Source organism: Heptranchias perlo, chromosome 23 (genome assembly GCF_035084215.1).
Source record: "Heptranchias perlo isolate sHepPer1 chromosome 23, sHepPer1.hap1, whole genome shotgun sequence".
NCBI classification, from domain to species: Eukaryota; Metazoa; Chordata; class Chondrichthyes; order Hexanchiformes; family Hexanchidae; genus Heptranchias; species Heptranchias perlo.
Window position 1 is genome coordinate 25,107,790 of NC_090347.1, and position 22,226 is coordinate 25,130,015.

The 22,226-nt window shown below is 41.9% G+C and overlaps 1 protein-coding gene across 7 annotated transcripts in view; it reads right to left on the reverse strand.

Moving 5' to 3' along the window:
• The window catches only part of tnrc6c1 (trinucleotide repeat containing adaptor 6C1), a 462,004-nt gene that overhangs the window by 428,024 nt on the left and 11,754 nt on the right, over nt 1–22,226 (reverse strand). For all 7 annotated transcript variants that reach the window (XM_068004210.1, XM_068004207.1, XM_068004212.1 and 4 more), the window contains exon 2: nt 16,346–16,420. In XM_068004210.1, the coding sequence (XP_067860311.1) occupies nt 16,346–16,417 (72 nt within the window). In that variant the 5' untranslated portion in view covers nt 16,418–16,420. The remainder of the gene's footprint in view (nt 1–16,345; nt 16,421–22,226) is intronic.

The window sequence follows — 22,226 nt, forward strand, 5'->3', positions numbered from 1 at the left end:
ATATTCTGGCATGGGTGGAGGATTGGTTATCTAACAGGAAGCAGAGAGTTGGGATAAATGGTACATTCTTGGACTGGCAACCAGTAGCCAGTGGTGTTCCGCAGGGGTCGGTGCTGGGTCCCCAACTCTTTATAATCTATATTAACGATTTGGAGGAGGGGACCGAGTGTAACATATCAAAGTTTGCAGATGATACAAAGATGGGAGGGAAAGTAGAGAGTGCGGAGGACATTAAAAACCTACAAGGGGATATAGACAGGCTGGGTGAGTGGGCGGAGATTTGGCAGATGCAATACAATATTGTGGAAAGTAGGGCCTCTGAAGGATCAACAAGGTCATCTATGTGCGGAACCACAAGAGATGGGTGAGATCCTAAATGAATATTTCGCATCGGTATTTACGGTTGAGAAAGGCATGGATGTTAGGGAACTTGGGGAAATAAATAGTGATGTCTTGAGGAGTGTACATATTACAGAGAGGGAGGTGCTGGAAGTCTTAACGCGCATCAAGGTAGATAAATCTCCGGGACCTGATGAAATGTATCCCAGGACGTTATGGGAGGTTAGGGAGGAAATTGCGGGTCCCCTAGCAGAGATATTTGAATCATCCACCGCTACAGGTGAGGTGCCTGAAGATTGGAGGGTAGCAAATGTTGTACCTTTGTTTAAGAAGGGCGGCAGGGAAAAGCCTGGGAACTACAGACCGGTGAGCCTGACATCTATAGTGGGTAAGTTGTTAGAGGGTATTCTGAGAGACAGGATCTACGGGCATTTGGAGAGGCAGGGACTGATTAGGAACAGTCAGCATGGTTTTGTGAGAGGAAAATCATGTCTCACGAATTTGATTGAGTTTTTTGAAGGGGTAACCAAGAAGATAGATGAGGGCTGTGCAGTAGACGTGGTCTACATGGACTTTAGCAAAGCCTTTGACAAGGTACCGCATGGTAGGTTGTTACATAAGGTTAAATCTCACGGGATCCAAGGTGAGGTAGCCAATTGGATACAACATTGGCTTGACGACAGAAGACAGAGGGTGGGTGTCGAGGGTTGTTTTTCAAATTGGAGGCCTGTGACCAGCGGTGTGCCTCAGGGATCGGTGCTGGGTCCGCTGTTATTTGTTATTTATATTAATGATTTGGATGAGAATTTAGGAGGCATGGTTAGTAAGTTTGCAGATGACACCAAGATTGGTGGCATTGTGGACTGTGAAGAAGGTTATCTAGGATTGCAACGGGATCTTGATAAATTGGGCCAGTGGGCCGATGAATGGCAGATGGAGTTTAATTTAGATAAATGTGAGGTGATGCATTTTGGGAGATCGTTAATGGTAGGGCGTTGGGGAGAGTTATAGAACAAAGAGATCTAGGAGTACAGGTTCATAGCTCCTTGAAAGTGGAGTCACAGGTGGATAGGGTGGTGAAGAAGGCATTCAGCTTGCTTGCTTTCATTGGTCAGAACATTGAATACAGGAGTTGGGATGTCTTGTTGAAGTTGTACAAGACATTAGTAAGGCCACACTTGGAATACTGTGTACAGTTCTGGTCACCCTATTATAGAAAGGATATTATTAAACTAGAAAGAGTGCAGAAAAGATTTACTAGGATGCTGCCGGGACTTGATGGTTTGACTTTTCGGGAGAGGTTAGATAGACTGGGACTTTTTTCCCTGGAGAGTAGGAGGTTGAGGGGTGATCTTATACAAGTCTATAAAATAATGAGGGGCATAGATAAGGTAGATAGTCAAAATCTTTTCCCAAAGGTAGGGGAGTCTATAACAAGGGGACATAGATTTAAGGTGAGAGAGGAGAGATACAAAAGGGTCCAGAGGGGCAATTTTTTCACTCAAAGGGTGGTGAGTGTCTGAAACGAGCTGCCAGAGGCAGTAGTAGAGGCGGGTACAATTTTGTCTTTTAAAAAGCATTTGGACAGTTACATGGGTAAGGTGGGTATAGAGGGATATGGGCCAAGTGCAGGCAATTGGGACTAGCTTAGTGGTATAAACTGGGCGACATGGACATGTTGGGCCGAAGGGCCTGTTTCCATGTTGTAAACTTCTATGATTCTATGATATTTGAAAATGTGAGGTTATGCACTTTGGCAGGAAAAATCGGAGAGCAAGTTATTATCTTGATGGCAAGAAACTGGAAAGTACTGCAGTACAAAGGGATCTGGGGGTCCTAGTGCAAGAAAATCAAAAGGTTAGTATGCAGGTGCAGCAGGTGATCAAGAAGGCCAACGGAATGTTGGCTTTTATTGCTAGGGGGATAGAATATAAAAACAGGGAGGTATTGCTGCAGTTATATAAGGTATTGGTGAGACCGCACCTGGAATACTGCATACAGTTTTGGTCTCCATACTTCAGAAAAGACATACTTGCTCTCGAGGCAGTACAAAGAAGGTTCACTCGGTTAATCCCGGGGATGAGGGGGCGGATATATGAGGAGAGGTTGAGTAGATTGGGACTCTACTCATTGGAGTTCAGAAGAATGAGAGGCGATCTTATTGAAACATATAAGATTGTGAAGGGGCTTGATCGGGTGGATGCGGTAAGGATGTTCCCAAGGATGGGTGAAACGAGAACGAGGGGGCATAATCTTAGAATAAGGGGCTGCTCTTTCAAAACTGAGATGAGGAGAAACTTCTTCACTCAGAGGGTAGTAGGTCTGTGGAATTTGCTGCCCCAGGAAGCTGTGGAAGCTACATCATTAGATAAATTTAAAACAGAAATAGACAGTTTCCTAGAAGTAAAGGGAATTAGGGGTTACGGGGAGTGGGCAGGAAATTGGACATGAATTTAGATTTGAGGTTAGGATCAGATCAGCCATGATCTTATTGAATGGCGGAGCAGGCTCGAGGGGCCAATTGGCCTACTCCTGCTCCTATTTCTTATGTTCTTATGTAGACCATTAAATGCATGTGAGTAAGAAGTGCTTCAACTCCTCAGGAGACACATCGAAGAGGTAGTGGGAGATGGGGCAGCGAGCTGCCAAGAACAGGTTAGTAATGGCAGGGATAGTTTACAGTGCAGTGAGTAGTTACAATCTCTAGACATACAAAGCTTAATGAGCTGTAACATCTTTAAATTGACATGCGAGAGTTAACCCTCCTAAAAGAATTGTTTCCCTTCGTAGTTGAATCTCATCAACAAGATGATGAGTGTTCAGAAGAGTGGTTTGGTACATTTAGCTCAACAACTCCTGCCCGATCCTCACCAACTCAGTTTTATTTACTTGGTATACCCAACTGGGAGGATATAATTAATAAGTCAGGGGATATCATTGGGTGAAGCACAAATAAGCAAGAGGAGCTGGGAGTGGAAAAGATGGAGCAAGCTGTGGTTCACTAGAGGGTGAAATAAATATTCTTGGCTGAGAAGCCGAGGGACCCTGATCTCAGGAACCTGGTTCTCGAAAGAAAAATAATACAGGAGCATCAAGCCTACATGCAGGCCATGAAGACTGTTTCCATCCATATGCTGGTGATGGTGGTAAGTTGGAGAATTCCACTAACCACATCTTCAACACCATAAGGGATGGTTGCGAGGCCATGTCGACAACCCTTGGGCATATAACAGCCCAGGAGAGATCTATCTCAACAAGACTTCAGAATCCAAAGACAGTTGTGGCTTCCAGAATGACAGCTTTGACTGCTTCCAGTAAATGACTTGTAAGTCAGCCTGAAAAGTATCATTTAGCCAATCATTAACCCAATTGAGCCCATACCTGGCACCAGTAGGCTAAAAGAAGTGATAATGGATGTCCTGCCTCTCAGGATATCGACAATGAGGTTCCATCCTTCCAGCTCCCTATAAAGCCAGCACATGAGAGCCTTGAAATTGTAAGAGATACAGCTGCAGGTGGGTCCTTCAACGTCATCAGCATCAGTGAGACAAGTGTCACCTCAGGCCTTAAAGGCTCTAGCACAAAATGTCCCAGTCCCTCTGAACCTCCTGCCGCAAAAGGAGCACCACATTGATTAGGATCTCAATTTAGCAAGCTAATAGGCACAAAGGGTGGACACAGTGGTAAAAAGTAATTGCAGTTCGAGCTGATATGATGGAAATTTGTTTTGAACAGTGAGTAAGTATTTATTTTCTCATGTTTGTCTGCAGTTTTGTGTTCCGAGTGACATTTCCATGAAAGGAACAAAGTTCACAAGCATGGAGAAAGGTGATAATACTGAGGCAACGGAGGACTTGCACTCAGAGAGACAAGCTCATACATGTGTTTCTTGGGTGACATTTATTGAAGTGGTTGTTTATTCTTTGCTGCCTTCTTGTCTGAGCTGCTTGCAAAGTCTTCTCATAAGCCATCTCTTCTCCTTCATCTTCATCCTGATTTTTTTTAATTCATTGAGGGGATGTGGGCTTCGCTGGCAAGGCCAGCATTTATTGCCCATCCCTAATTGCCCTTGAGAAGGTGGTGGTGGTGAGCTGCCTTCTAACTGAATGGCTTGCTAGACCATTTCAGAGGGCGATTAAGAATCAACTACATTGCTGTGGGTCTGGAGTCACATATCGGCCAGACCTGGTAAAGACGGCAGGTTTCCTTCCCTAAAGGGCATCAGTGAACCAGATGGGTTTTTACAACAATCCGGTAGTTTCATGGCCACCATTACTGATACTAGTTTTTTATTCCAGATTTTTATTTAATTAATTGAATTTAAATTCCCCAGCTGCTGTGGTGGGATATGAACTCATGACTCCGGATTATTAGTCCGTAGCCTCTGGATTACTAGTCCAGTAACATTACCACTATGCTACCGTACCCATGGAGGAAGGAGGGCTAGTTCCTTCTTTCTCTTCTTCACCCTCATTTACTTTTGGAAGTGGTAAGCCTTTGTGATTTGTAAAGTTGTGCAACATGTGACATTAATTCATGAGACACTTGCTGGGCCTGTAATTGTCCACCAGATTTGTCAAGGTTCCTGAAACAAGACTTCAGTTTTACTAAAGGCAGCTCGATAACAATTCTAGTTATTCCAAGAGCTTAGTTGTGTCTGTTATCCCCTTCTATGTGCAGAGACCTCAGAGCAGTCATCAGCAATAGCTGCAAGGATTATCCCTTGTCTCCAATCAGTCACCCCAAGACATTATTTTGGCTTGGCAAAGCAGATATGGTTGATTGATGATGTACTAAAGAGTAACAACTACCTGGGTAGTAGGCTTCCACGTGTAATATCATAGCTGCACATTAATGGAATGGAAGATCTTACAATTGATGAAATTAAGGGGTTGTGATAGGGGGCTTTCAGGACCACTCACCCTGTACCTATGGGAACCTAGCTAGTCTATAAAAGTTGCCTGCTTAATCTCTTTGTTTAGCAGAATCTATTGAAAAATTGATAAATTGAGAAGCCTGTCTGAACAGACTTTTGATGATTTTCTCTAAGCAATGATGTTTGACTGATATGATAGAGGCCACCTGAGACTGCTTGGAAGGAATCAGCAGCAAAACTAATTCAGTGCAACCACAGATAATGGGGTGCTCCTTGTTGATGTGGGTTGCAAGGCCTTGGCCAACAGCTGGCATAATTCCCCATTAGCTCTGGGAGGGGGGTAAGTGAAACTTTGAATGCATCAAGTAATCAAGCTAAGACCTACAAAGTTAGTAAACCCTGTGATGCTTCACTCTAATTTCCTTCATCCTCACCTCTTCTAAATCCACGTTATCCTCTTCAAAAAAGATAAATACACATATTCCCATCTATTATTTCCCCCTAAAGTTAATGTCACTGTAAATTGCAGTAATGTAGAAACCAAACAAAATGGTGGAAATTCAAAGACCATACCACCACCTGCCATCTATATGCAATGGGGCAGATTCAGCCCAGGTGGCCAAGTTGACTGACAGGTTCCCGGGAGAAATTAAAGATGATTATTTTTTGGGACAGGGTTGAGGCAGAATGCCCAATTTTCCTTAACTTACCATCATGAAACCACCTGGAAACAGGAAATTTCTATGAGGAAATTCCAGGTCAGAGTCACCGGTGCTGTCTGTTTAAATCATGCTTAAGGTTCTAGTGAGTGAAGTTATCTTTGATGTAGACCACTTTGTGACTGTACCAACTGGTAACTTACCCCAGAACATTGGGACACTTTGCAGTGGCAGCATCAGGTGGGTGGGCTGCAAACAACAATCGAGTGCTGTCAAATAAGGAAAAATTGGTGTTGGTGTGAAACTAATCTTTGAGGTATGTCTGGTTTACACTGGCACTGATTAGACAGCTTTGAATGGATAATTTTGCACATCATATGGCAAATTAGGGCTGACTTCAGCGCCAATGGTACTTAGATTTTTGAGTTTTTTCTACTGTTTATTCTAAACTTTTCAATTCTCCTAGGTGAGTCCAATCTCCCTCAGTCTCTTGGAAAGTGTCTTCTCTAGCTTTGCCATCTAGGTAAACATTCAGTAAAGCACCTGAGATAATAAACAGAAAATCCCAAGATGTTAATTATTTTTTGAGTTACTGGAATTATTCTTATACCTCCATAACATGTATCTCCAGTCCTCTATAAGTAATAGAACATTAAACCAGACGTCAATTCAGTTTTAAAATATTATGGAAATATGTTAAATAAGCAATTAACTAGTGAATATGTGACACCGTAACAATATAACATATATTTATAAGAAAAATCCTATCATCTATCTCCCTGAAGGGGAAAATGACAAAGAATCATGAATCTAAAAGCTAACCTATATCTCGATTATCAAATGTTATACACACATCTCCCCTCCTTCTTGTCTCCTATGAGCTATTGGAGGCAGCTAAAACCGACCTGACCCTTTACGAAGATCTGAGTCTGTTTGATTCAGTTACACTCAGAGGACTGTTGTCCATTTGTTCCTTTATACAGCTGTCTATCTGTTGCTACAGCTTGTTAGAAATTGATAATTGGTAGTCTCATTTAAAAAAATAATACGGTCACAATCATAACTGAACCAATTAAGAAGTCTGTAAATATTTGAAAATATTGTTGGATTCCTTCTCAATCTGGTTACCAGAGAGACTGTAAAAACAACTTCAGAATATAAGTAATGAAACAGATCAGAGGCTGCAGGTGGCTATTTAAAAACTCATGTATTGTGTCTGATTTAAAGGGACAGCTAACAGACCAACACGAGATAGAACTGCTTCATATTTGTCACAGCAACCTCTGTGTTCTAGGATAACAGGCATTCATTAAAATAAGATTAAAGGAATTCCTTCTACATGTAGATCTAATCAGCCATTACAAGCCCATGTGTGCGTACTGTAATTAAACACTAGATGAAGGGCAGTGTTTGAAATGATCTACTGTTACATCTTTGAGGCTTTGATTTAAAACATGTCGGAGTCCTCCTCTACTTCCTTTCCAAATATCTATATGAAGTACATATACAATACTTAGTATATCTGTGGTTAGGATGTTTCAATGTTATTTATCAACAGTCTTATTTTATATCCAGGTGCCTGTTTTTCAATAAAATTAATGTGATAATGGAACATTCCTGAACACAAATTCATTCTTTGCTAATCATTGTCCAAGCCATTCATGCTAAAACACTGAGCACAGACTAATCTTTTCTTAAAGGAAGAGATCCAATCATACTTGAATATGATAAGCTATTTTGAAAATGCGTTGCACAAACTGAGATAGAAACCACTGATTAAATCAGACATATTAAAAGCCTGTTATTTAGCACTCAATTCAGCACTCTCATTGTGAATGCTGCACACAGGATTATTACTTCTAACACTGCTAAATTTGACACTATGGCAGATGGTGTCAAGTGGCTCTTTCACTGCCCATATTGTAACATACAATAGTACTTAGGATAGAAGAGTCAAATCTACTGCAGCACCCCCATAAATGCCAAATTTAAATAACCCTTTCAAAATACTCTTATTCTTTGCCTTAATTTCTGAAAACCATGGCCGAGAAATCCAATCGCTCCCGGAATCGGGCACACAGGGCGGGACGTGTGCTGCATACCCCTGTTACAAGTGACACAGGCAGCACGTAATATTTGTGCTGGCTGATCATGATCATCATGCAGGCAGCAGCTAGTGCTACTCATTGGCAGGCCTGTAAGGGGGGGCTGGATATCAAGTGCCTCTGACACTACTTAAAGGCAGCCAGCACCTCTTAAAGGGCAAGTGCATTCTGGCTGCAGACACCAAGGAAACAGTTCTGAGTGGAGCTATGGCTGAAGCAACTAGTGACGGGGCACCAAGGTTCTGTGATGTTGCATTGGAAGTCCCGGTGGAGCCAGTGGACAGAAGGAGGGACATCCTCTGTCTCCCACAAGGGGCAGGAAGCCCTCCAAGTATCCACTCGAACATCTGTGGGAAGAAGTTGTATAGCATGTGAATACCAGGAGCATTGCACCCAGGACATGGCTGCAATGCCGGAAGAAATTCAATGATCTAACTAGAGTTGTCAAGGTAAAGAAAACTGCTCTCTTACTCTCTGCTCACAGCTTCACTACTTACAGCCTCATTAATCACAATACTCACCTCCTCCAGTTCCCCTCTCTCCTACAATCACTGCACCACACTTTGTTATACCTCCTTCTTCTCATATTCACACACTCACTACAATTACAACCCTCACTTACCCACAACTCACATGCTATCAGCTATTCTACCATGACAGCTGACAGCCACATTCTCCAAACACCTCACAAGACTCTCACCAACACAGATTGTAGAAGATTATTACACACAATGCCAGAGAGCAGGCTGGCATCGGGGGAGGAGGAACCCGCCTGCACACCTTCTCCCCCCTCGAAGAAAGCATGCTTGCCATCATTAGCAAGGGCATAGTTAAGGCCACAGTGACTGGCAACACTGGAGGGAAGGTCGTGCAGGGTTTCTTCATACCTCACCCTCCTTGTCCCTGCTGACTTCTCTCTCACCCCACGCCCTCTGCATGACAAGCTGCAGATGCTTTCACCAGCCACCTCTCTCTCTCTCTCTCTCTCTCTGCTCTCCCTTTACACTACAAGCTAACCCTTGTCCCTCTCTTTCATTTCAGCTGCTGAGAATGTAGAAGCCTTGCGCCAGTGGAGAAAGAGGAGGACAGCCTTCAGGAAGATGTGCCGTCACTCAATCCAACTCGCGCTAGTACCAGCTCAGATATTGGCACCACACGGACTTTAGAGGCTAGGTTAGAAGAAGTATTAACATGTGGTGACTCACTGGGCACGAGTGCTCGCCGGAGGGCAAGGTCGCATACTAGTTCTGTTGCAGAGAACTCAGATGCTTACTTTGAGGGTCCAAGATATCTAAGGTGGCGTATGGGCATCTATCAGGAAATGCTGTGTGCACTGGGCAGTATTTTAATGGCCTATGGAGCGAGGCACCTCCTGTGGATACTCTGCTCAGTAAAACCTGGAGGATACCCAGTGGAGGCCCCTGTGAGGTAAACGTAAAACATATCTTTGTGGGGCTCGGAGGAGCAGGAATATTCCTTTGGACCCCACAAAAAAAGTCTAGGCCTCTTTCACCCCAGGTTCTCCTCTCCCACCCTCTCGAACACCCTCTCTCATACCCACCCCCTCCCCCACTAACCTGGTGGCCTCCGTGCCTTTTGTCTTTGTATTCCCAAAGCCAGCAAGCTACCTCTGGACACCACTTTCGGACGGGAAGCTGGCCGGTGGGATGTTAACGAGGCCTGGCCGTTAAAATTGACCGGGCCTACAACAGCAGTTCTCAAGCGAGCAACTCGCGCATCCTGCCAGCTTCCAGCCTGGGAGTTAAAATTCCCCATGTAGTTGTGGCTTGTAATAAAATATACGAGATCTGTGGCACAATTCAGAAAGTGCAATGAAGGGCAGCCTCCTTCTTGTGTACCTGCTAGGAATTTGAACTGCATGGAAGTGCAGACATTTGACTTCTTGCACATTTGTACGACTGACATATTTACATCGCTCAAGAATAGTTTAGTGACTGTCTAAAAGTGAGTAACCTATGAAGTTCATTTCCTCTGTGTTTCTTTATATTTTATTTCTTCTTTTTATGACTCCTGGTTTAATTGTCCTTTGTTGATAGCATTATTATGACAATACTTCCATATTTCACGCACCCAGTGGCAAAGGGGGTGATTTTAAACCCCAAGAGCAGGTGGGAGTTGAAAATAATTGTTTTTCTGGGTCGCAACCTCAAAATTTTCGGACTTTGCGTTCCCGGGGGAAGTCTGTACTTTTCTGCGCTGAGGTTAAACCCGGAAATAAAGCCGGGTTGTGGTCGCGAGCCAAAAAACAACTATTTCCAACTCCAACCTGCCCCCAACCCACCCGTTCTTGAGGTTTAAAATCACCTCCATAATGTGGGCAAATTGCACTGCAGGTTCAAGGTCTTGACAATAGAGACTGAATCAACCAGTTAACTAACTGAGTTACAGACAAAAGGAATTTCTCATCCAGGGAAGCCTGTGCAATGCATGTGTAATGACAATGGGAATTTCTAGAACATAATTCCTAGAATCATTTTTTTTTTTAAATGACTGTTTGGTATGCACAAGTACTTAACATTTCCTGTCAATTTAAAGGTAAATTTAGCTGCCAATCTATAGTTACAAAATCTGTTTTATATTTTGTCACTTTTCAAGGCAACCAAATTTGGTAGCTAACCAACCTGAAAATGCTCACATTTGTCACAGCTTAATCATGGAAGGTTTGTTCAGCACTAAACTCTTCCGTGAATTTAGCTCAGGAAGAGTTAACAAAACAATAAATCCTTGTTGAACAGCTGCCCCTACTGAATTGAAAATGAGGTTTGATATCACTTTGACCTACAGCGTAACGGTGGGAAGTACTTCAGGCTAGTCAAGCAGTTTTAAAAACAGAGATCAGCAGGGTGGAAAAGAATTAATTGAAAAGACAGAAGGAATAACAGGCAAAAGGCCTAGGTTAATTTTACTCTATTGTTTGTCTAGTTTTCAAATAGTCTTGGCTGACAGTACCCCATGTCGACAACAATGCTGTGTGTTTACCAGTCAATCTAATTTTTAATTCAGTGCAAGGTGCCAGTAACAGCTGCAGATTAAGGCTGCAGTACAGTTAATCAATATGCATCTTCTGCAGCTAAAAATTGTTCACTCGTAGGTTAGCTTGCTCTGTCTTGGTGATTAGTTAGATGGAAATGCCAATATCGCAATCAAGTAACTAAAGGCAGGTCCCTCAGCTGCAAAAATTAAGAACATTGCAAGCACGCTGAAGAATTTAACGTCAGAACTGATGGTTTCCTCTTTGTACCAATGTATTGTATTTTGTTGGGCAGCACACAGTCAACTGCTCGAGACCAACACTATTCCAAATCCACAAATCTTACATGCAAGATAAATGAGAATGTTCAAAATCCGGTATGTTGCTTTTCAAATGTACTTACATGGTCATTAAATTCAGACAATTATGAAATAAATTATAAACTTAAAAGTTCAAGATAAAAACTTATGAAATGCATGTCATACAGGATTCAGTACTTCTAATCCTAACACTTTTAGGGCGAAGAAACATGCTTTGTAAAAGCGCAATTATCAATTTCACAAGGTATATAGATTTTGCATTTAGAATGTAGAATGATATCAAATTTAAATTACTTAATGTTATGCATTCATGATCTTTCATTTTGTTTGATTCACATCAGAAGTCTAGATTGAATAACTATTCAACCAAGTCCTAATGTTTGCTTCCATATGGCATATCTACATTCTAAAATGAACAGATTTGCATGACCTTCTTAAAAATAGAATACACCTATACTGAGCACAGATCTCCAGTATCTTGCTGAAGTTCTTCATGCATGGGGGGGTATCACTGCTGCGCCCAATCCTGTTCTTATCTAATGTCCACACCACACCATTTTCCAGCAGGCGTCATGAATTGCAAACAAGATTGGGATTCTTAGCTGATCTTTCCCCTCCTTAGCTTAGAGGTGCTGTCGCCAACCGTAGTGCCCCAACTGTGATTGGGATCATCTAACTCAATACAAATTAACTAGCAACCTTCTCACCTGTCTGGCTTAGTACTGTACCAGATGGTACCTTTACTTACAAGCTTATCAGGGGAGCCCAGCTTGCCTATTTTTAACTTGCAGGATCACTAATACAATTAGCCATTCTGTTCATTAATCTTTAAACAATAATAATTTGGATCTCCATTCCAGTCAGGCTGGATTTTTCCTAGAATAGAAACATATTGCTCTTTGACTTATTCTTTTATCATGGACAATAACTCAGCGTAGGTGCCAGCAAGCACCTGAACTTTACTTACTAGATGATTGTGTTTTAAAGATTTTCTCTGCCTTTACCAAGGAAGGGTTAGATAGTTCAGAGGTGGCAGTTTTAGTTGAACTATACTCTCATCATCCAACTTACCTGGTCTATAGAGTTTAAAGCTGTGACCCATATAATCCCCATGTTCACAGAGAAACAATCTGGCACAGAAATATATGTTTATATCTATTGCACATAGATTATGTAAATTAGCATACTGTGATGCTGAAATTAATGCAGATAAGTACTTCTTAAAAATGTGCAAGTTACATCTGAAAATATTTGGTGTGTGAGAGCAAACACTCCCTTCCAAAGTGGGAAACATTCCCCTTTATGTCTGTTTTTCATCAACAGTATCTGTCGCAGATGTTATGAGGAAGATATCACTGTAGACATTAATCTGAAATTCATACCCATTTCTTTAGCAATTCAGGGGAAAAAATGTCAAACTGTGTCCATACAAACAGCAACTAAATTTAAAAGTGGCTTTATGTAACACTTAATAACCACTTAAATGTCAAGGGTATGCTCATTTAAATGTTTTGACATTATAGTTTGATGTTTTTGACATCCATTTTATTCTTGAACTTGTTTATTTCATCTTAACATATTTTCAGAGTTACAAATTGGAATTTCTACAAAAAATATTTGCAGACATTTTAACAGACAAAAATTAAACCAAGATGAAAACCCTAAGAAGGGAATGGGCAGTACAGGAGCTTAATCTTCTCTGGAGTTTCATTGTTGACTGCAGAATCAATATTAATAACGTAGAAACTGTAATTTTTAATTGACGTTATCGTCTTAAAATAAAATAATGAAACTGCACCGAACCACTCCAGTATTTCAGCAAGACTCCCCTTTTCTCTCGGCTGTAGTTCGGGGGCTTGCAGCTGCCACCTGCATATTCCATTCCACAACAATTTCTTCCTCTTTTCAAGGCAACGTACACGGATAAATGCAATAGAGCAATTATCCAAGTGGTTGGCTAATAGGAGTCGAAGCCAGCGGGAACAGCTAAATTTAAGGAATACGACTCTACCAATATCAAAGCTATGCTTATAATGAAGGAAAACAATCACCCCTATCTAGCTGCAGGATAAATTGTTAAGTATTGATCATAGTTTTGATAAAAGATTCATCAATGCAACTGATTATTTTGCACATAATGTATATATTGGAACAGAAACAAATTTAATCTTTTGCTTTAAAATGTTCTGTCTGTATTTGCATGCTGATGTTTCCTCAGTGAAATAAGATTGGTCTTCATTACATCTTTATCTAATCACCGGTTTTCCCAGTTTTGTCCCTTGTTATATTCACGGCTTACAGCTGCCTGATTCAAAACCATCTGTTTTAACATGTGTAATTTATTTCACCATTTAATTAAATGTTTTATATAGGCATCTTCTTGGAATTAACTTTTCAAATATGAGTTATTGCAGTTTTAATGTTGTCATAATGCCAACAGGGGAAAACTAACACTATTTTGTTGATGTTTATAATTAATTCATTCAAAAGGTTCCACTGGGACATATTAAGTCATAATAATTAATCTAAATTACTAATGGGGGTTTGTTCTGATTTTTGATGAGAAAAATCATTTACAAAGAAGATTCGAAATGACTAAGAAATCACAGGAGGTGCTACTGTAATTGAATTTATAACGGATAATCTCCCGCTAGTAATGTTTAGTGCTATGAGCTCCAAATACACGGATAGTAGGAGGAAATTTGTTTCAGCTATGCATTAATAAAGAGGAAAATACACTGCATTTAATTTATTAAAATAATTAACGATTGCTTGTAGTTAACCATACTACCTGATTATATACTGTTAATGGCTTTATTTATGATAGAATGCATACAATTAGAATGCACAGCATGTAGAGAGTTCCATTACAACATCTCATTTTACCTGGAAGCTTGGCAGGCATTTTAAAAGCATTTCCACAATTTTTTTTAGAAAGCTTATTTTTAAAATTTTATTTCTCTCACCAATGATGACATTGACTCCTTGCTGGTTACAAATCCATGGGTGTAGATTATTATCCAGTATCCAACCACTGTGGCCCATTATTCATGTGTGAGCCTTGACAGCAAGTACTGGCATGCTGTTGGATGGAGGGGGCATCACAGCCAAACCCATCCTGACCTCATGATGTTGAACATGTGCAATTCCAGCAGGGGTTGTTGGATTGTAATCAGAGGTGGGAATCTAATTTTCCTTACCCAGCACCAATTATAGTTCACCTAATGCAGCTCCAGATAAGATCAGTTAGCTCAGCACAGATCATACATGGAACCTGATTGGTGTGGCTCAGCTCCTCACTGGATAAGCTCATTTGACCAAGGAGCAAAAATAAAATTGTTTCGAAGAATTGCAGTGTGAAAAAACGTAGAGTTATTGCTTCAATCTGCACCTATAGACACACAAACCTAAAGATACTTTTACATTATGGAATAGAGTAAACACAATTTGGAATGGTCGTAGATGCAGTTTTACACCATGTGTGATCTGGAAATTGGGAAGATAGTTATCCACTCTACATACCTACGGTGTCATAAAAATAAATCAATTGGTTTTTAAAAAAAATTTGCATTATATGATTTTTTTAAATGAAAATGAACAGAGATTTTTGTGTGCAACATAATCATTTGAATTATAAAATAGAAACATAGAAACTAGGAGCAAGAGTAGGCCATTCGGCCCTTTGGGCCTGCTCCGCCATTCAAAATGATCATGGTTGAGCGTCTAATTCAGTACCCTGTTCCCGCTTTTTCCCCACATCCCTTGATCCCTTCGGCATTAAGGCCTGAAACACACATGTGCATTACATACTTGTAAGTGATGATCTGGTTGCTCTGCTGAAAACCTAAATTTAATTTAAAATTATATATATATCAGTTGGGAAGTGTAGAAGTGTTGAAAATTAATCAGAATGCATCATTCTTAATGTAAAAAAATTCAAAGTTTTCAGGAGGAAACATGTCCCCTTTTAGAAATGCACCACAGGGACATTGGACTGGGATTGAGAGCAGAGTGGGAAATGCATTTGAAAGGGTACAATTCTAAACCTGCTGCCTACTGGAATGATCCTAATGGGCAATAAGATGGTATAAATCCTTATTTGCTATTGGGCAAATTTGAAGAAGAAAATTAATGTTTTCTTTCTCCAAGTAACATGCTACTTGCTGCTACTGGGACAAAATGTAAAGAAAATAATTAATTCCCAAATAACACACGTAGAGTTCAATAAAATTGAGTAAATTTCCCTTCCTCAAAAGATAAAATAAACATGCAATCGTCATGTTCATGAGAGACTGTAAAATTCCAGAAAATGTACACAAATCAAACTTTTCTGGGGAGAGGGGGAATATCCCCAGGCATTCTAAAAAATACACATTGTGTCTTTAGCACTTGTTACCTCCTTTAGTTTTCATGTAATTATGATTCATTTTCTCCAATATCAGTGAATGGAGTTGGGTGTACCTACAGCTCAAGTTACAAATCAGTTTCCCACTGCACTTTCAGCGTAATTAAATGTCATCAGAGTAACTTTGAGTTGTCAAGCTTTTTTGAAGCAGTCGGTCAGCTTTTGCTAGTTTCCAAGTTTACCCCATTTTCATGTTAGCGTATTTATTACCCTATGCTTTATTTTATATAAAAAATACATGCGGACAACATGGGCAGTTTAATAAATTTCCATGAAAAACAAATAATTCCATTACAATGAGAACCTATGGTCATAACAGATGCTTTGCAATGAACAATGTAGCCTAGATTTACCAGGAGCACTAATCATCCCAATGCTTCAAATGGTAATTCAGAAATCCCTTTTCTCACAAATTTACTTATTCAATATTTTATGTTAAAAAAATGCTCGGCCTAAAACATTAATTTCAGATACACATTTAAAAACAGGATCGCAAATTTCTTGACGGTGTAAACTGACCACCAACAAATTTTTCTGTGGAAACATTTATGGATCATTCCTCTTTGGCAATTGTCCCGATGCACAGCAACAGTGGTAAATATTTGGAAAATCAATCTCAATCTTTTGCATTGGAGAAATATATTCCTACCGGTTTTGTCTTCTCAATAGATTCCTTCTCTTCTTTGGCCTTTTTTCTTAGATCGTGTGAAATTTCTTCCATCTCCTGCCCCAAATAAGAAGACATAATGTGAGCAAAAGTGTCCATTTAAAGCAACAATGTGGCTAGTTGGCCTTTGGTCTGTTTTGTCATTTAAAATAACACAAGATCGCAGTATAAAATATTAACTGCAATTCAATCAATTTGGGAGTACATCTGCTGTCATCTGCTACAATTTAGATTTCAAACATTTCCATTGTGTTGTAGGGTAAGGGTATTAAGAATTATGGAACCAAGGCTGGTAGATGGAGTTAAGATACAGATCAGCCATGATCTAATTGAATGCGGAACAGACTTGAGGGGCTGAATGGCCTACTCCTTTTCCTATGTTGTCTTTTTCACAATATGCATTCCATAGGCCCAATAGATTCCATATTTTGGAGCTGTTGCACAGAGAGCAAACTCACAACAGATGAAAGCATTCAACTTTACAGGTGGATTTTTGTATAAATTATAAGGCTCAGGATATCCAGGGAAATTAAAATTCAGTATTTAATTTTTACATTATCATTAGAATGTCTGCTCGCATGGGCTTCGGCTACTAGGATTCTATATTTCAGTTCAGATGCTTGATATGATGAGTAAAGAGACTTGCCATGACCTTTAATTCACCCCAGAAAAGTCAACACACACTTAACAGTTCAGATTCTGGAAAGATTTATTTTGATCCCTGAATATATTTGGCAGGACTACTGAGAATTTCTGTCAACAATTTAAAACCCTCATACATTTTTAACTACCAGAACCTCACTTTATCCACTGTAGGTCAGTGATATTTACAAATACGTAAAGGGTACATCAATGGTGTATCATTTCAATCGGCACTATTTTTCTATTAAACATGATATCATAATCCAGGACAGTGAAAATATTCCTTGTGCAACAGCCCCTAGGTGGCATCAGTGTGCTACATTTTTAAAATATTTAAAAACAATTAAAATATTAAATTCATATACCGTACAGAATGAATTACAGTGGGCAGCTAATGGTGTATGGAAGACACACCACTCAGAATGACAGGCCAGTAACTCATGAATGGCATAGATGTAAATTAGTTATCACATCCAATGTCATTCAGCGTACATTTCCGAAACCAGCATTATCCAGTGCACATCCTTTACAAATAAATTTCAAATGAAGAGAAGCTACAGAGGTTTTAACAATGCCTACCTGCCGTTTAATATAATGAGATTATTTTTCTGAACATGTCTTCCCCTATAGAAGTTTTTGGTCTAGCATACAGTGTAGTGAATAAAGGACACACTTCTTAAAATAGCTTAAAGACATTGTACAGTGAATAGCACAATCTTCCTCAGACACAAGCTCCTAGTTCACACCATCTCTAAACACATCCACTGTCAATCATCAAACCCACTACATTACCAAGCATGGAATGGATGCATACACATGGAAAACCATGCTTCAATCTCAATAGAAAACTCATTATTTTTGTTGCTGTGAGACCCGAGATGATATTATGTGATATATTAAAAATGTTTGCTTTATAAATCTGAATGAATACTGTTTGCTGCAGTTTGATTGGATAGACAGCAAGTGATAAAGCCTTGCATTTTAACAACAGAATTTAAATTTGAAAGTGGGACCGGAGACAATTTAATAATAGCTACAGTCAGTAGCTAATAGAGTTTGAAGCTCTATTCTGGGTTAAGGGTCCACAAACGGACTAAAGCAGCTGGCTATCACTTTGTGCTTAAGTCAACTCTACATTCCCTGGCTAAGAAAACAGAGGAAGGTTCTATCAGTACATATACACATATGAAACCCTGATTTCAAACCTGTTGGAACTATGGAAATATAACCTCTGAAAAGCAACTGGTCAAGGTTGAACAATCCAGATCATGATGTTAGATGGATATCCTGGAATATAGTTCAATTTCTGTCACAGGCATTAGGGATTTTTTTTTAAGGGGTTTTCCTTTCTTGAAAGTTTTACCTGTGGTTATTCTCTTCCCTGAAGAGAATTCGTAACAATGAAAGGTGCAGCCAGTTTATGGAATGAGCAGGGTTAATAGGCTGACTAGTGTGTCTTTAGTTCAAAGTTTATGGGAGTATTAGATTTTAAGAGTCTTCATTCACCATCAGCACGCTTGGCTAAATTGCTGGCAGCATGCTTGTGATTTTCCGCTACGCACTGACAATGGGCCGTAAAGTCGATCCTTATTCTACCAAATTTAGAAACAATTTATTGAAGAAGAAAAAACATAAAAGTAAACTTTAGAAAATGGGTCAGGGAAAGCTTGACAGAAAAATACAGAAGGGGGGAGGGGGGAAAGAGGATGGAAAAGTGAGTTAAAACTAAGGAAATTAAGATAAAGAAGAAAAGGATTAAAAATTAAAATCACAGCTTGAAAGCTTTACTTTTATACAGTACCCATAACATCTCAAAAATGTGTCAAAATGTTCCTATACAATGAAGCACCTTGAAATGCAATTTCTGTTTGTTATTGCAAAGAAAAAACTTGCATTTATATAGCACCTTTCATGACCTCAGGATGTCCCAAAGTGCTTTACAGCCGATGAAGTACTTTATTTGAAATATAGTCAGTGTTGTAACGTAGGAAACACGGCAACCAATTTATGCACAGCAAGCTCCCACAAACAGAAATGAGGTAAATGACCAGATAATTTTCTTCAGTGATGTTGGTTGAGGGATAAATATTGTAGATGAACACAGAAGCAATTTTGCACACTGTAAGATCCCAAAAACAGTAATGAGACGAAAGAGCAGTTAATCTGCTTCTTGTGTTGCCGATTAAAGGAGGAATGTTGGCCAGGTCACTTCTTTGAATAGTGCCATGGGATTTATAATATCCACCTGAACCACTGGAAGAGGATTCAATGTCTCACGCAAAGGAAGCTAATATGCCACTGTTAGTGTTTCACACCATCAGTCAGTGTCTTTGGAGTCTGCCAACATTTCCTGACAAAAATCATTATGGATGATCTCCTCTTCCCTCAATTCCACCCTTTGCTAAGTCAGGCCCCTCGAAGTCGCTCCTAGAATAATGGAAGGATTCTATACAGAGTAGGTCGTAATTCTTGTGAAAATGGAATTCCTACCTCTAGTACATGGAAACCAGAATCATTGGGCCCGATTTTACCAGGGGTGCGGATTCCCTGCGGATGGGCAAGCGCGCCCGGTGAAATTAGTGAGTTTCCCGCGCGATCGTAGCAGGCAACCCGCTAATTGGAGACACTTACCTGCTCCTCCAGGTTCCCCGCTGCTGATCTGCGCGTCGGGCGGGCTGCGCATGCGCAGTAAGATCTGTCAGCTGGAGGCGCTCTATTTAAAGGGGCAGTCCTCCACTGACAGATGCTGCAACCAATAGCAAAGATGACTGCATGGAGCAGCCCAGGGGGAAGGCTGCTCCCAGTTAAATGATGTCTCACCCCAGGTATCAATACATGGGGTGAGGAGGAGGGGGGAGGACAGAGATCTTCCACCCGGCGGGCGGGAGGAAGCGCCCCGCCTCCGCCACCAGGAAGGCCTGGCTCGAGGAGGCAGAGGGGGGTCACCTGCGCCACCAACATATCGCCCACCTGCGCACAGTGCAGGAGGCGGTCCAATGACCTCAGTAGGTCAGCCAAAGTGAGTACACGTAGTCTTTCCCCTACACTCCGTCTGCCACATCACTGCCCCCACCCCACATCTCCTTCGGCACTGCCAACACTACTCTGTCACATCACCCCTCATACCCACTCAAACCCCATCCTCAGCTTACCTGCACCTACTCACCTCGCCAGTACTCATCCCGCCACTACCACGCAACCCAATCCTCATACAATCTCATGGCTCTATCCCATACTCACCCTCTCGTGCATCTCTCTCACGGCCAGCCTCACTCAACCTGCCACCACCTGTGCTGCAGCAACAGGGCATGCATCACATATGTGCAGTAGGCAACGTAAGGCAAACGTGTCGTGAGCATGAAGGGGATGCACAAGGGTGTTTGAGGGTTTGTCATGGTTGTTACTTATATTGAATTTCAGAACAACTCACATCACACATTATATTGGCACCACCACTGCCATGTCTTCGCCAATCCTGTCCGGTTTGTGCAATAATGCCCGCTCCTGGGTATCACTATGAGGACCCACCACTGATGCCACCCATTGTGTCACTGCAGAGTGGGTGTAGGTGTATTTGCAGGGCTCTTCTGCGCAGACGACTGAGAGACATCGGCGATGACCCCGGTTGCACCCTGGAAGGCTGTGGAGGAGAAGTTCGGGAGGGCAGTGGTGACTTTGACACCGACAGGTAGGAAGATGGTGCACGGGCCAGCCAGGAGCAGCTTGGCATGAAAGAGGCTGCAGATGTCCACGGCTACATGTCGAGTGACTCTGAGCCTCCGTGTGCACTGCTGCTCAGAGAGGTCCAGGAGGCTGAGCCTCGGTCTGTGGACCCTGTGGCGAGGGTAGTGCCCTCTGCGACGCATCTCTCTCTGCGGTAGCCCTCCCTCCTGCTGTACAGGTGGATGTGTCACAGCACTGTGTTGTGGAGCTCCACGTGTCAGAGGTGGACGGCGTGGATGGTGATGCTGTTCGCCCTCCGAGGAGGTCATGACTGCAGCTATGGCGGCCCCCATCCGCAAGATGTACATCTGAGGGGGTCCGCAAGGTAGGTACATGTCTCCGGACCCCGGGGTAAGTGTGCAGGTTGGTGACTTTGACCGTCAGGAGGAGGGTGGTGGAGGCCAAACTTTGTCCCAAGTGACAGAGTGGCCTCCTGCAATGGGTGAGGGTCTCCCCCACCTCCCCCGCACCTGTTAAATGGACCTTTGCAGCTGCCACAGGCTGACAGCTGCAACACGTCCATTCGATCTGGGAGTGTTTCCCCCAGTGTGGGAAACAGTCCCATGTTGATCCAAAATCACACACAGTCCCTTAATCAGGTCAGTCAATGACCTGAAATAGCTAAGTAAATACTCTCAAGTGGCATCCCGCTGGCTTTAATTGCCTGCAGGATTCCCACCAGCGGGGGCTGCGTGCGCACGCCGGCGCGTCAGCGGGGAACCCGGAAGTGGGCGGGATCGAGGCGGGATCTGGTCAGGATCCTGGATTTCGCAATTTTTGAGGCCCCCCCGCCGAGAACGCACCCGATAGCGGGTGCTAAAATTGGGCCCATTGTCATTAGCATTCAGGAGAGAGATGCTCGGGTTCAATCTATTAGCAGCCAGACTCAGGCTGGAGTGGAACAGAGGGAAGGGAGGATGGATGGCAATGAAGGGAAGAGAAGAGAAGGGGGATGAAGAGGAACATGGATGACAATGAATGGGGTGGGAAAGGGAAGAAGCACTTTGGGGTGGGGAAAAAGGGCAATGCCAACATTAAGTGAGGAATGAGGAGTGAGTGTGCCAGCATTAACCGGGGGTGGGGTGGGGGGGGGGGGGAAGAGAAAGAGTATCAACGCAATGGGAGTAGGGGAAAAGTACCAGTTTGAACTGGGTGAAGAAGAGTGCCAGCTTGAAGACAGGGAGTAGTAGATCGGTACCAGCTTGAAATGGGTTGGGTTGAGTGGGGTGGGGTAGGAAAAGAGTGCCATAATGTACTGGGAGCACTGAAGAAGGAAAGGGGGTCTTTGTAAATGGGTAGGGAGTTGAATGGGCACAGTGTCTCTGTGAACTGGTTCCAAAGCAGTGGTCTCCCCATATAATTTATTCCATGGGGCTAATTTTAATTTACTCCACTGGTCAGGAACAGAACGATAGCAGCTTGTAAATCATGATGCTGTACTAACTGCCCCATTCATACTTCATTCACACCTGCGACCGTTTGCCTGGGGGACTTTGAA